The 13,936-nt window shown below is 39.2% G+C and overlaps 1 protein-coding gene across 1 annotated transcript in view; it reads left to right on the plus strand.

Moving 5' to 3' along the window:
- Positions 1-256: 256 nt before the first annotated feature.
- Positions 257-13,936, plus strand: part of cspg4 (chondroitin sulfate proteoglycan 4) — a 59,553-nt gene continuing 45,873 nt past the window's right edge. The window contains exon 1 of the mRNA XM_056239284.1: positions 257-394. Coding sequence (XP_056095259.1) covers positions 322-394 — 73 coding nt within the window. The 5' untranslated portion in view covers positions 257-321. The remainder of the gene's footprint in view (positions 395-13,936) is intronic.

Here is a 13,936-nt window from a genome sequence, read left to right on the forward strand (position 1 = left end):
TTTAGGTTAGAGAAACCGTTTAGAGAAACTCTGAGCTCTGTCTGGTTTCAGCTGAATCATTTAACAGGGCAGAGAGGATGGAAATTGGGGGTGGAGAAGCACAAGAGAGAAGAAAAAGAGGTGTAGTTTTTCCAGAGGGGCGTTGCAGGGCTGGGCAGGGGTGTGTGTGTGGAGGGGCTGGATTTCTTTTTGCATTTTGGGGGGGGATCAGGGTATCATTTTCATCCGTGTCTGTCCCGCCCCCTCCATGAGTACACCCCGCACACACTCCAAGTCCCAAAGTGGCCACAGAGACTCTGAGACTCGGACTAAAGTGGCAAGATGAACGCCCTGTGTCCTCTCCTGTCTGTCCTCTTTCTGGCACTGCTATACCTGCTCCAGACTGTCCAAGGAGGTAAGACCTCTCAATTTCACTGTTTCAGGACTAATAAGCCATAATATTATGTGTGTTTGCAAAAGTTTTTTTTTTAAAAGTTGCATTATTTTGTATTCTGCAAGAATGTGGAGCTCAAGCTCAGTGGAAAAGCTTCAAACATCTCAAAGTGTGTGTGTGTGGAAGGTTCCCTCACAGAAAAACTCATTCATACTCGTGAGGCTGGAGTCTGTTCTGCCGGTGTACAATAAACTCACAGTTCGCCGACCCCTCCTCCTCTCACTTCCGTTGAGGGCTCTTTTGCACACGTTGGGCAGTCTGGCACCGGCTCGCGCAGATCAGAGGTCCTGAAATAAAGAGTCACTTTCAGAGGTGTGGATCAGCTGCCCTACGCACAGATGTTCTTGCTTTTCCGCTCTGAGATCTTTAGCGGCGCCTGTGAGACCTGCAGTCTAATTAGCGTGCGAGTTAAAGTGGCACTGAAGTGAGCGTTGTTAAGCTTCGGATCAGAGCGTTTCTCTAGGACCAGCTGCCACAAACTCACATGATGGCAGAGATACCGGCAACACCAGAATTGATCTACAATGAGTGTTTGAGCATGTAATCTCAAGAATGTTTTGGCATCTACATCCTGTATTGTTAGACACCTCATGAGGTCCATATGTGGAGAGTAAGAGTGTTTAAAAAATATATAAAAATGTATGCTTAACGGTAGATGTAAGTCCTCACGGGGCGTGGCAAGCGTGGGTGGGGCGTATCACAAGTAGATTGTTTATTAACAGTTTATTAACAGTTTTTTAAACTTTTAGACAAAATATTAATACAAATAAAAAAAGTTTGCATGTGTTTTTTGTTGAGGATCATATCTGATACGTCAGTCTTCTATGGCACGTTGTGATATGGTGAAAATATGGAGCTCATAAGGAGGGAAAAAAACCTTACATTTTATTTAAATCTATGCTAATATACTTATGGTTTCGATCTTATTTTATGGGTCATACTCAATTTGAACAGTTGAAGCAGTTTAGATCAAAGCCTTCGTACGTCAATTCTGGTGTTCCACAGGGCTCAGTTTTGGGTCCTCTTATATTTATTATTTATCTTTTACCCCTTGGTAATATTTTTAGGAAATTTCATAATTGATTCAGTCCTGTAAGTGTTCATCTTGACAAATTACCAACAATATAAAATGTATTCTCTTTTCTACTTTATAAAAATCAGTAAAGATTTCACATCAAAAAGGCACGTGTACCAAGACCTAAAGGGGGACTTTTTTAGAATGATACTAAAATGCCTTTTACTTGCTGAGTACTATCAATGGAACACCGTGGGCATGTTGAAAATCATGTACTGGTTTTTCGGCTAAATTTACAGGCCTTAGAAATTTGTGTATCAAAAATGAGATTCTGAAGTGTGCATTCGATGTACATTACTAACCCATGAGGCCACGGGAGAGGATTTGTGAATGGCAGTGAAGTGACACAACTGATGCTGGTAGGTCACGTGACAGTGACAACATGGCGGAATTAGTCAATCCGAATTTCATTCATACTACCATATTCATACTATATAGAGCATACTTTTTTAACTGCCTCGAAGTAAATTCAAATTCAAATGTAGTACCTAATCAGTATGCAATTTTGAACGCAGCGACAGTCTCTATAGACTTTATGCGCCAGAGAAACAAGCGCAGCCATCTTTATAATCTTGTGTTTGAACTTTGGTTTTTGTGGTAGCTCTGTATATTTAGAGTAATTAGCTGGTAAAGTGGAATTGTAGAGTTATTGAAAGTTATCGTGAGCATTGCAATGTTTGAAGCGGAGGTCACAACAAATGTCAGTTAGACCGGGAAGATTGTAAAACAAGCGGTTCATTCATAAATCCGTAAGATATTACCTTCATGCTGTGGAAATACAAGACCGAATACAAAAAGGGGCGGGGCTACAAAAGCTCTACAGCTTTGTGGCACTTTCAACATTGTTTGTTTCAGGTATCCGACATGTGAACATTTTGCTCAACCAATGGCGTGAGTTTTGGGCAGGACTTCCTGTTTGATTGGTAGATGGAAACGATCATTATTTTTACATTCCAGCTACTTAAAAACCCGCTAATAAGATTATCGACAAAGAAACTAATGTTGGGTGGGGACTTTGTTTATTGGATGGAGGTAAATCTGAATACCAGCATGCAGTTGATTGCGGGGTTAATGCAGACGAGGTTAATGCCATGAGATATATGCATGAATGAATCATTCACAATAAGATGAATAACATGATTCCTAAAATTGATTGGGTTAATTATAATTTCATGGCCTCTTTAAAATGAATCATGAGACTGTGACTGTCATGGTGAATCAGGTTTTTAGATATTACTGACTCGGTAAGCAGTGTACCAGCAATATCGTTGGATTTTGAAACCTCCAAGTTGCTGTCTGTCGCCACAGCAACACGCTACACAAACAGGCCTGTGAGCATGGTAAGCATTTAAGGCTATACAAGGAGTGTGTGTGTGAATGTGTGTTGTGATTGCAGCAGTGCATATGTTTGAGTCCGGGTTGTTGGCAGGGTAATAGATGTTTGTACAGCTCTGCGCATTAGATTAATAAACATAATATTTGCATTTGTAAATTGATGAGATTAGTTTGCTGGTCTCAGAGAGAGCCGCAGTTTCCAGCGCGACAAGGGGCATCTCAGAAACAGAAGGCAAACATTTATCTTTGCTCATCTCTCAGCAGTCTGCTGTTTGTGAATGGATAATGGGACGAATGTTTCAAGATTATTTGGATGTGGACCTTGGATGTGGAAGTAAAGTGCCACACAGAAAGACATAAATCTGTCTATTCATCTCATGCTACTAGTTTAAGGCAAAGACTCATTCTCAAAATCGTATAGATTTCATGGTTCAATACAGATTTGGATTTGATAAGACTCTGATTCAGTTACTGTGCTAATACTGTACATTTGACTCAAACCAGTAGCTTTTATTAAATCAACTCTCTCACAACAGTAATTACTTTGAAGAACTGGTTCAGTCAAACCAAGTTCCTTAGAGTCATTTGCTAGTGAATCAATTTTCACAGGTCATGCTGTATGAGCTTCATTTACTAAAAAGAACTGGTTCATAAGAGTCCTTTATTTGTATATAAGTCAGGCTATACTGTTTGCACAATACCGGTATGTGTTTAATTCACTAAAAAGAACTGGTTCATAAGAGTCATTTGTTTTGAATCGGACTACACTGGTCACTGTATTTGCATTTTATGAACTTAAAATAACCTGTTCATAACAGTCATTTGTTTGTAAGTCAGCCTACAGTGGTCATGCTGTACTTATATGGGTTTGATTTGCTGAAAAGAACTAGTTCGTAGGAGTCATTTGTTTGCGAATCAAACTACACTGGCAGCTTTGCATGTTGTTTTTGTGCACAACCTGCTCGGTCAACTGAATCACAGTATTATTTCACAGTACACACACTTTTTATTGTATCACATTCCCGACTTAAGTACAATATTTCTTTCGCTGCATGTGCTGCTGAACTTTGCATCAGCTAGATTGCAATTAATCTAAAAATGTATATTTTTACCCAGCCCCACACCTTTCATGTGTAGGTGGACGGCTCCTGGCGAGAATAGGCTGCGATTCATCCAGACTTTATGCTGATAGTCAAAAGTCTGGCTATAGGCTAACTCTAGTAGTTGAGGTTGGGTCTACAGTGTTCCCAACTGCAGTCCCCATGGAAACCTGCCGCCCACGTGGGAATCAATGCGGAAAGTTTGAAACCCTGATGCTTGAGACTTTCCCTCCTCACTGTCCTCCTCAATAAATGATATGTCAGTATGAAACACCACACACACACACACAACCTCGACAATACCAGACCGCAGGGAAGAGATAAACTCCATACTCCATATTCCTGTCATTTCATATTCATCCAATAGAATCTCATGTGGCACTATGGAGACACAGAAGTATGTGTGGGTATTGTCGTCCCCTCAGTGACTCTTGGCCAAATCACTGTCACAATAGATCAAGTTAAAATTATCTTCAAAATCATCACTCAACCATTGGTCCATAAACAGACCTCAACAAACACACACACACACCTTTCAGGGATGTTACTCACCGTGTGGTACGTGAGTGTTTTATTTACCTGAATAAACACTTTTTGGCTTAAATTATTGGTGCATGTTAAGTCGAGGATCACTACATCACTTCTGGTCATACATGCATTTGGGGATTTTAACAAAACCTTAACCTAAATATTGACTGCTGGCGTGCCAAACAGATGTTTCTTCTAAAATGCCTAGGGGACACAATAAGACAATCACAGATATAGTGAGAGTACAGAGATCTAAAATTAATGTGGGTAATGTAGCTCGCATAGTTTGGTCATGAAAGAATTTGCTGAGTTTATTTTGAGATCTTTGGCATTTGATTGGACACATTATTATAGTTAATAATTTTTATTTTATTTTTAGTATTTTAGGGCTGCCAAAGTTAATGCATTAACAATTATGATTTGAAAATGTTCAACATTGTTAAATTTCTCAGCACAGTGTAGTGTTATTGCTAACTAGTGGCATTTTTATTAATTTGTGTAAAGAAAATGTTTTATAACAATAATAACATAGTATTTCATCAAACTTCATGGCAGTGTTGAGATCTCCTCTGAAACTTTGAGATTGCTGGCATTTTTTTATCAGGGGAAAGATCTCAGAAGCAGGAGACTTCAGCAAAAGTGTCTAGGAGAACAATTGAATTGAATATTAACGAAACCTTCTTTGTAGGTTTTTCTTTCTTAGACTTAGAACGTTATCCTGAGTTTGACCATTCTTTACCAATGTTTCCAACTGTAAACTTTACATATGTTCAAGGAAATATAAGAGTTTGATTTTGAATTGTGCACTAATTGAGCTGCTTATAAAGAACATCTGGAAAGTTTTTAAGTAGTGAAAGTTTTAACTGTGTTTAATATTGGGCGATTACATTGAGTTGGCGTGGCGGAGTCCCTCAGGGGAAGTGTTGCATGAGTCATCTTCATGAGACAGCACAAGGAACACCACAACATCACACAGTTTCCTCAGAGACAAATGCTTTCCAGTCTGCTGATCAGGAAACTAGGCCAGCAGCCACCATCTTGGCTTGACAAGATCATTTACAGTGTGCTATCACTCGCACTATAGGGGCACAACTGTCCAACCGCTGGGATTGAAGCCCATGCAAAAACAGATGGATGAAAAGACATCTGTAGTTCACAAAACCCATGAAATATACAGTATTTTACAGTAGTCGTCTACAAGGGACAGCGTTTATGGCATATGGTGTAAGAGATAAATAAATTCCTGTTTCTCAATCTTAGAAATCCCATGATGGCACTAAAAATAAAGCTTCTAAAAAGGGGGTTGCTGCCTGATGCAACAGGAAAACCTTTTAACGTTCTGTGGTTCTTTAAAAAAAACATCTACTGGTGATGTAAAGAACCAGGAGAACTTGGTGTTTTCTTTGTGAAGAATTAATACCTACATTTAGTAGGTTGATCTTAAGAACCTGCTAAAATGCTGGAATGTACCATGGTACCTATTATGTTTTGTTGATACCATGGTAATACCAATAGCTTTTTAGTAAAAAGTACTGAATATTTATCATTTTGTTTACATTTTGCTCCAAGGTACCTAAAAATACCATGCTACTCAAATTACCATGGTATAATGTTAGAAACAAAAGCATGGCTAAACCATGGTACTTTTATATATACCGTAGTACTGAATGTTTACCATGCTATTTACATTGTACTTCAAGGTACTTAAAAAAATACCATGGTGCCATGTTCAAAAACATTTAAAATACCAGTGTATTTTGATATATTCCTTTAAACTGAATGTTTATCAATGGTATATATAAAAGTATTATGGTATTACGATGTTTTTTTTTAATATGTTCCCATAGTAATACCAACAGCATGGTATTTTTTTCAAATTCGTGAAATGTAAATAGCATGGTAAACATTCATTATACACTTAAAAAATGCTGGGTTGTTTCAACCCAAATTTGGGTCAAATATGAACAAACCCAACCATTGGGTTACATTTTTTTATTAAATTTTTAAGTCAACGGTTGGGTTTGTCCATATTTAACCCAAATTTGGATTAAAACAACCCAGCATTGGAGTAAAATGTAAATGGCATGGTAAATTAATATTGTAATCTTTCAGTAGTACCATGGTATATATCGAATGGTTTTACCATTATTGTACCATGGTACCAAAACAGTACTTTTTATGAGAGTACGGTATAATGTCACACCAAAAACCTTCTTAATCTTCAAAGAATCATGTAGCTAACTCAAGAACTCTATATAGCTAAAAATAGATCCTTAAAGCTGGCTTCTAAACAGAATTTAATTTGTAAACTTTTTCGTTTGTGAACAGTCTTAACTGCAAGTGATCTTCCAGTCTTCCATGACTACAGCGCACCCTATTTTGGCGGTAGTCTGTGAACGAAGGGGCGATGCTAGAACTTTCCACTGGGATCCTCACTTAGCCGTTAGCATGCCTGCGTGTCAGCTCTGACTTCTGTCCTGCATTAAACCTCCATCCAGCCAGAGGCGTTCTGGGTAATTTGCAAACATCTCTTTAGAAAGGCGCTCTCTGGAGACAGAGCGAAGCGCTGGGACAGGCCTCTCTGCAGCGGAGGGGATAAATATAACCCGCTCTCAAACGGGGCATGTGCTGCCTCAGAGGCTGCTGTTAGCAGACTGGGTGGGGTAGCAGGTCGTTACTGTGAGTCACAGGGACACAGTTATTCCGTCATCGCAGGATTCTGTGAGCTTAAAATAAGTAGAAGGAAAGGAATTAAATGAGCAGAGTGCCAGCTGTCAGTCACAGACCTCTATAGCACAACTTAATCTTTAACATAGCAACACATTCTGTGCAGTTTTCGTTTATTTTACTCGCTTTTTCATCTAGACATTCTTAAAACAAGATAAATTTACTTTACACACAGCACTGCATAAGATATTAAGACTGAATGTGCTTTAATTCAAGGGTATTTATTTGTCTTTATTCCTTTTTTTTTTTAAGTATAAACAAGTGAAAAATCTACCAGTGCAGTAAGACAAAATACATTTATATTTTAGATACAGTTTATGAAAACATGTTTTAATATCTTATGCAGTTTTGCTACTCAAGTGCATTTGTCTTGTTTCAAGGATTTTCACATAAATTATCTGGAAAATTATACAAAACACTCTTTTTTGTGGTGTAATGCAGCTCTATACCACAACAACATCTTTTATGAAACTATATCATAACACGCTCTACTACTGTATAATGTGACTCTAGAAAGCGGTTTGGTCTATAAAACAATATCAATATCTCTACATCAACTATCGCAACATGCTCTATAGGGCAACTCTATGCCACAAAGCTCTATAATGCAACTAACGTGACGTTCTAGTACAACCGAATGTATAAAGCAACTCTATTCATCAACACGCTCTATAAAGCAACTCTCTGGCGCAACATGCTCTATACTGTGACGCTCTATAACATAACTCTATAGGGCAACAGGGTGTATAAAGCAACTCTATACAGCAACACTTGTATAATGCAACTCTATACTATGACGCTCTATAACGCAACTCTATACAGCAACACTTGTTTAATACAACTCTATACCATGACGCTCTATAACGCAACTGTATGGCGCAACACAACATAATTTTATACTGTGACGCTCCGTAACTCCATAGTGCAACAGATTGTATACAGCAACACGCTCTATTATGCAACTTAGATGCGGTGCTCTATAAAGCGATATGGCTCAACATTACGCTTATATAACTTAACTCTATACAGCAGCATTGTCGATAATGCAACTCTATAGCAAAACTCTGCAAAAGCTTTATAACGTGACTATACTGTGACATTCTGTAATGGAGCTCTATAATAGTGCAACATGGTGGATAAACCAACTCTATACAGCAACACACTCTATAATACAACTCAGATTCAGCACTCTATAAAGCGACTCTATAGCGCAACATGCTCTGTAACGTAACTCTAGACCGTGAAAGCAACTCTAAACCATAGTGCAACAGGGTCTATAAAGCAACTCTATGCTGCCACACGCTCTACAGTACACAACTATACAGCGCAATGATCTCTATAATACAACACTATAGCATGACATGCTCTATAATGCAATTCTATAGTGCAACTTGCTCTATGATGCAACTGTGTAGTGTATTACGGTCACCAAAACTATTCCATAACACAACATAGTTAAAAACACCACTATTTCACGCAACACGCTCTATTACACAACTACACACTGACTCTTGGATAAACAGAAAGCTACTGCTTCCACTGTGTATTGTGTATGTGTGTGGACTGTGTGTATTGTTTGAGATGTGTGTGGGTGGGGGGTAATAAGTTCTCTAATACTTCAGCAGCCTCTTGGGGAAACATTAGCAGGGCAATTATCCATTAGGAACTCTGTGGATGTAAATGAACCTCCTGTTTGGGGGGTCTCTAACGATGTGAATTTATTAACCAAATGCTCCAGTCCTCTCGCAGACACAAAATGGGTGTTCTCTGGTTGTTTGCATGCTAAGAATCCATATGGATCATTTTAATTGCAGTCGACGGTAAATTAAATCCAGGCCATTAAATGCTGCATGTTCAGTTTCTAAATTCCACAGTATTTTGACCCCGTCCTCAACGTAAACACCAGAATGCCTCAGAATCCTCACACCTCAAATATTCCCCCACAAGGCATGTTATCTATTATAAATGAGGTTCTCCTACGCAATTATTAAAAAAGCATAATGGCTTCTGTCATTACTCATTGAAGTAGGATCCTCAGAGCTGAATTTAAAGTAAATGTTTGACCTGTTCTCCACCCGTTAAAGTCCAGTTAGAGGTCTCAAAAAGTGCGACAGACCGCCGGGGAGGAATCAAACGGCGTCTCCACAGTCCGTTTGCATAACAGACAGTAAACAGCCATGAGTTTAAATCGATAAACTCTAGTAATGAAGTCAGAGGAGCTCTAAATGTTGGTCAGGTCTGGAAGCTTCTGGGGAAGGTCAGGGAATCGAAGGGCGAATCTGCTCTGAGAATCCTAAGCAGCTCCTTCAAAACACTTCATCTGCAAGCGAAAGAGCCGAGCTACATTCTTCAAAAACAATGAAAAGATCTAATTATCATACCATAATTCCAGCCCGCATGCAAGCCAATGAGCAGGGCCTGAAGTGGCCCTTGGGGAGAATTGGATTTTGATGGATGCGTGAACAGCTGCTATTATAGGAATGGTGGAAAGCCGTGAATTTGACTTCTGTTCTTCGCTATGTGCCTCTAACACAATGCTCACTCTCTTGTAATCCGCTTTGGTACGAAAGTGCGCATATCGTAAATAGCTTTCCATGTGTCATCTCCGTAGAACCAGTAATGTCAGAGGAATGCAACTTCAGGATGTTAAACAGAACAAACAGAGGTTTCCGAACAGGGCCAGTTCAACTTGGCAGTCTGTTTGGCAATGCGGAGAGCTTTCAAAAGCCGTGGAAAATTTTAGAATGATGGGTGAAAAAAACTGCATGAATCTTATAATACAAAGTCAAGGACAATGGCGAACTTTACTCCGTTTAGCGGATATGAAATCGAATGATGTTGGAATGGCTGATTCAGGCATTACCGAACATCTGTGACTGAGTAAACGGCTCAGAATTCCTGGCGGCATCTGGATTTTACAGTCTATTCAGTGAATATGTTTCTAGACTATAAAATGCAGAGGAAATATTTGAAGACCTTCCACAGACGTGTGGTGGAAAATGATGGTTTATGATTGAAGACGTATACAATTCACTGGCGAGTGAGTGTGATTTTGTGAAAGTTTTGTCTTCTGTTTTGAGTCTACATTTCAGTTACATCAACATACTGTCCATTTATTACAACATGATACCTGACAAGTCAACATTAAAATCAAAACTGACCCTTACTGTCTTCACACATGTCTGTCTTCACACACTTACTGCCGTCACAATGTCAATCCACATTTCTGGTCTATATATGACTATTGTTAGCAGTCATATCTAGGCCACCTTTCATACTCCAATCAACTCCTAACGGATAAAATCAAGACTGTAGAACTTTTTTCATTGAATATCCATTTCATTCATAAATCTGTCACATTAGGAGAGCAAAATAAGTTGTGAATGCTGTTTCATGTTGATCCAGAATTATCATGTGGCACTCTATAACGTAACTCTATAAAGCAGCATTGTCTATAATGCAACTCTATAGCAAAATGGTGTATAAAGCAATTCTATACCGCAACACATTCTATAATGCAACTCTATAGCAAAACGGTGTATAAAGCAATTCTATACCACAACACATTCTATAATGCAACTCTGTACCATGATGCTCTAAATGCAACTCTATGCAGAAAAGGTCTATAACGTGACTATTCCATAACCCTCTATTACAGAACTCTTTTGCAACAAGGTGTATAAACCAACTCTATACATGCCCTATAACGTAATTCTATACTGTGACACTCTATAATGTAACTGTATAGTGCAGCAGAACGTATAATGCAACTCTATACAGCAACATGCTATAATGCAACTCAGATTTAGCGCTCTATACCGTGATGCTTTATAAAGCAACTCTAAGCAGCAATAAGCTCTATAATGCCACTCTATAGTGCAACAGGGTCTATATAGCAACTCTATACTGCCACGCTCTACAGTATAACACAACTCTATAGTGAAACAGGGTGTATAAAGCAACACTATACAGCAACTAGCTCCATAATGCAACTCTATAACATGACTAGCGCAACACGCTCTATAATGACTAAGCAACAACATGCTCTATAATACGACTCTATAGTGCCACGCTCTACAGTACACAACTCTACAGCGCAATGTTCTCTATAATACAACACTATAGCATGACATGCTCTATAATGCAATTCTATATCGCAACTTGCTCTACGATGCAACTGTGTAGTGCATTACGGTCAACAAAACAATTCCACAACACAACACAGTTAAAAACACCACTATTTCATGCAACACGCTCCATAACACAACTCCACAATGCCATGTTGTCTGTGCTTTGCAGCTTCCAATGATCCCTATGTACAATTAGTTCTCAAAACTTGTCTTATTAGATGTTTTAACAATGTGACGGACAGACCTGATGCGTCAGTCTGAAGGGAAAGGATGCGTGTTTTTTCTAAATAAAGGCCTTGTGAAGAGTTTTGTAGAGCTGTGCTGTTGTCATTGGCAGAGAGAGGTAAGACGGACAACGCCCTCGACCAAACAGCCAAACCATTTGGCACAGAGGTTATGGAGCTTCTGGAAGAAGTCGTTATTCAAACAGCTTGTGAAACGCGTCTCCTTTTTTGGTACTTTTTATTCAAAAACTGTATTTTTTCCCTCCCCCTTAGTTTTCCATGATGCAGTGGGACACCTTAGTCGGAGGGCTTTCAGCACAAAGACCCTTTCTTACAGCAGAAAAATGACTTTTGTTGAGTCTATTTACTTTATTTGCTCAGTTTTCCCTTTCCACCCGGCCCCCATCCGCCCTCTCCCCTCCCGTCGGCCCCTCCTGTCTGAGATGGATTCGTCGGGTGCCTCGTAAAGGGTAAAAAAAAAGAGCAACTCTCCCTCTTAGGAGCGCAAATCCACTTCAAGGACTGCAATAACAGTACTCAGGGCTGTGGTGATCCTGTCTTTGGCGGCAGTGAGAAGATCCCAACCCTTCCCGTCTAACGAAACCATAATGACTCAGTTGAGTTAATCAGAGGAAATGAGTAGCGTTGACAAGATGCTTCGGCCCCGCTGTGATTCACAGACACGGCACACGTGAAACTAGGTGAGGGACTCTCAGTAATTGCTTCACTGAAAGAGCATGTTTCTGTGAGATTACAAGCTTTGTGTTAGCGCTCTATAAACATGGAGCTCTTCAAGCGCAAAAGGGGTAAAACGAAAATTCTCACACACACACAAAAAAAACATTAACTAAATTAAGAGTTAATACACACCTCTGCTGTGTATTAAAGTTTATTATATTTATAATAGTTAATAATATTTAGGATGTTAAATGTTACCTTAAAGCAAGTTTTTTGTCGAATTCTTGGGACAAATTGTACCCAAGTCTAAGTACAGTATGTAAACATACACTCAAACACTTTTAGTGTTTAGCATGGATGAGCGCTCTGGTTATTGATGTTTAGAGGGCATCTTGATGTTTGTGGTGTTCAGAGGCAGTTTGGTGTGAAGCGACCTCAGAGTGTGTGTGTGTGTGTGTGTGTGTGTGTGTGTGTGTGTGTGTGTGTGTGTGTGTGTGTGTGTGTGTGTGTGTGTGTGTGTGTGTGTGTGTGTGTGTGAGTGGGCTGCGCAGTAGCTCGAGGGATGGGTGGAGTTAGACACCCTTGTCCTGCGGTCACACACACACTCCCCATCTCTGCCTGTCATTAACTCTGATTGATGGCTCTGGAATGGTTGGCCACACGAACAGCGATTCGTTACAGTGCTTAGGGAGGTTTTGTCTAATCCAGTAAAACTTGATACGATTTACGGCTTTTTAACAGTATTATCACAGGCCGTGTTCTTTAGCTAGCCGACAGCACAGCCCTGCTTTACATGGATCTCTTGAATATTTGATTCTGATTGGTCAATCGGGGAGTTCTGTGGTCAGATACTTTTGTATAATGATTCTAAACTGTATATATTTGTCCCAGGCAACCAATTTCCTATAGCAGTGCTAGTTTTATATTGCTCTCCTGTCTTTTCCTTCTCTCGTGATTAATTAATTTAACCTTGAATCAAGGTAAATGTCCATTTATGTATTTACTATTTTTTATTATTGCCAAATAAACTACTTTAGGATATACAAAACCCTTCTACTTCTTGTCAGGTGTCCGGATCACCCTGTTGGGGTTTATTTTGTGGTGATGCTTGAATGATTTTGGATTTACAATTACAATTACTATTCCAGGTTGACCGGATTTCAGTTTAATAACACATATGCACAGCAATTGATGTCTATGTTTATTTATGAACATCTAAGCACTTTGGCCAGGTCTGATGAAGGAACCACACCCATACGCAAAGGTTAGCCAATCAAAAACCAGGGTCATTTACATATAGGCTTAATGGTTCACTAGTAAGAGAGAGTGGAAATGGTCATGAAAAATTAAATTAGGGCTTGTGTTTGGTGCAAGAGACCTTGACCAGCATCAAAAGGGATTTGATGGGAAAATGTGTGAAATTTATAAAAGTGTTTTCTATTTAATCATGTCTGATTTTCTCCATTGGTACCTTTTGTGATCCCACCGCACGACTAATTCAAGCACAAGGGTTGAATTAGCACATAAAAGCAGAGTTATATTTACAGTTATGAAACCATGATACATTTTGAGTATATAAAAAGGCATCAATCAAACTTACGCTGTTATATTAAGTTTATGAGGCAGTTAAAAGCTTTACAGTTCTCACTCCCGATTTTTGGCGTTTTGTTGTTTAACATCTTGAAGGAATCTTGAGAAATGTGCTG

This window comes from Rhinichthys klamathensis, unplaced genomic scaffold (genome assembly GCF_029890125.1).
Source record: "Rhinichthys klamathensis goyatoka isolate OS25496 unplaced genomic scaffold, OSU_Roscu_1.1 h1tg000557l_1, whole genome shotgun sequence".
Lineage (NCBI taxonomy): Eukaryota > Metazoa > Chordata > Actinopteri > Cypriniformes > Leuciscidae > Rhinichthys > Rhinichthys klamathensis.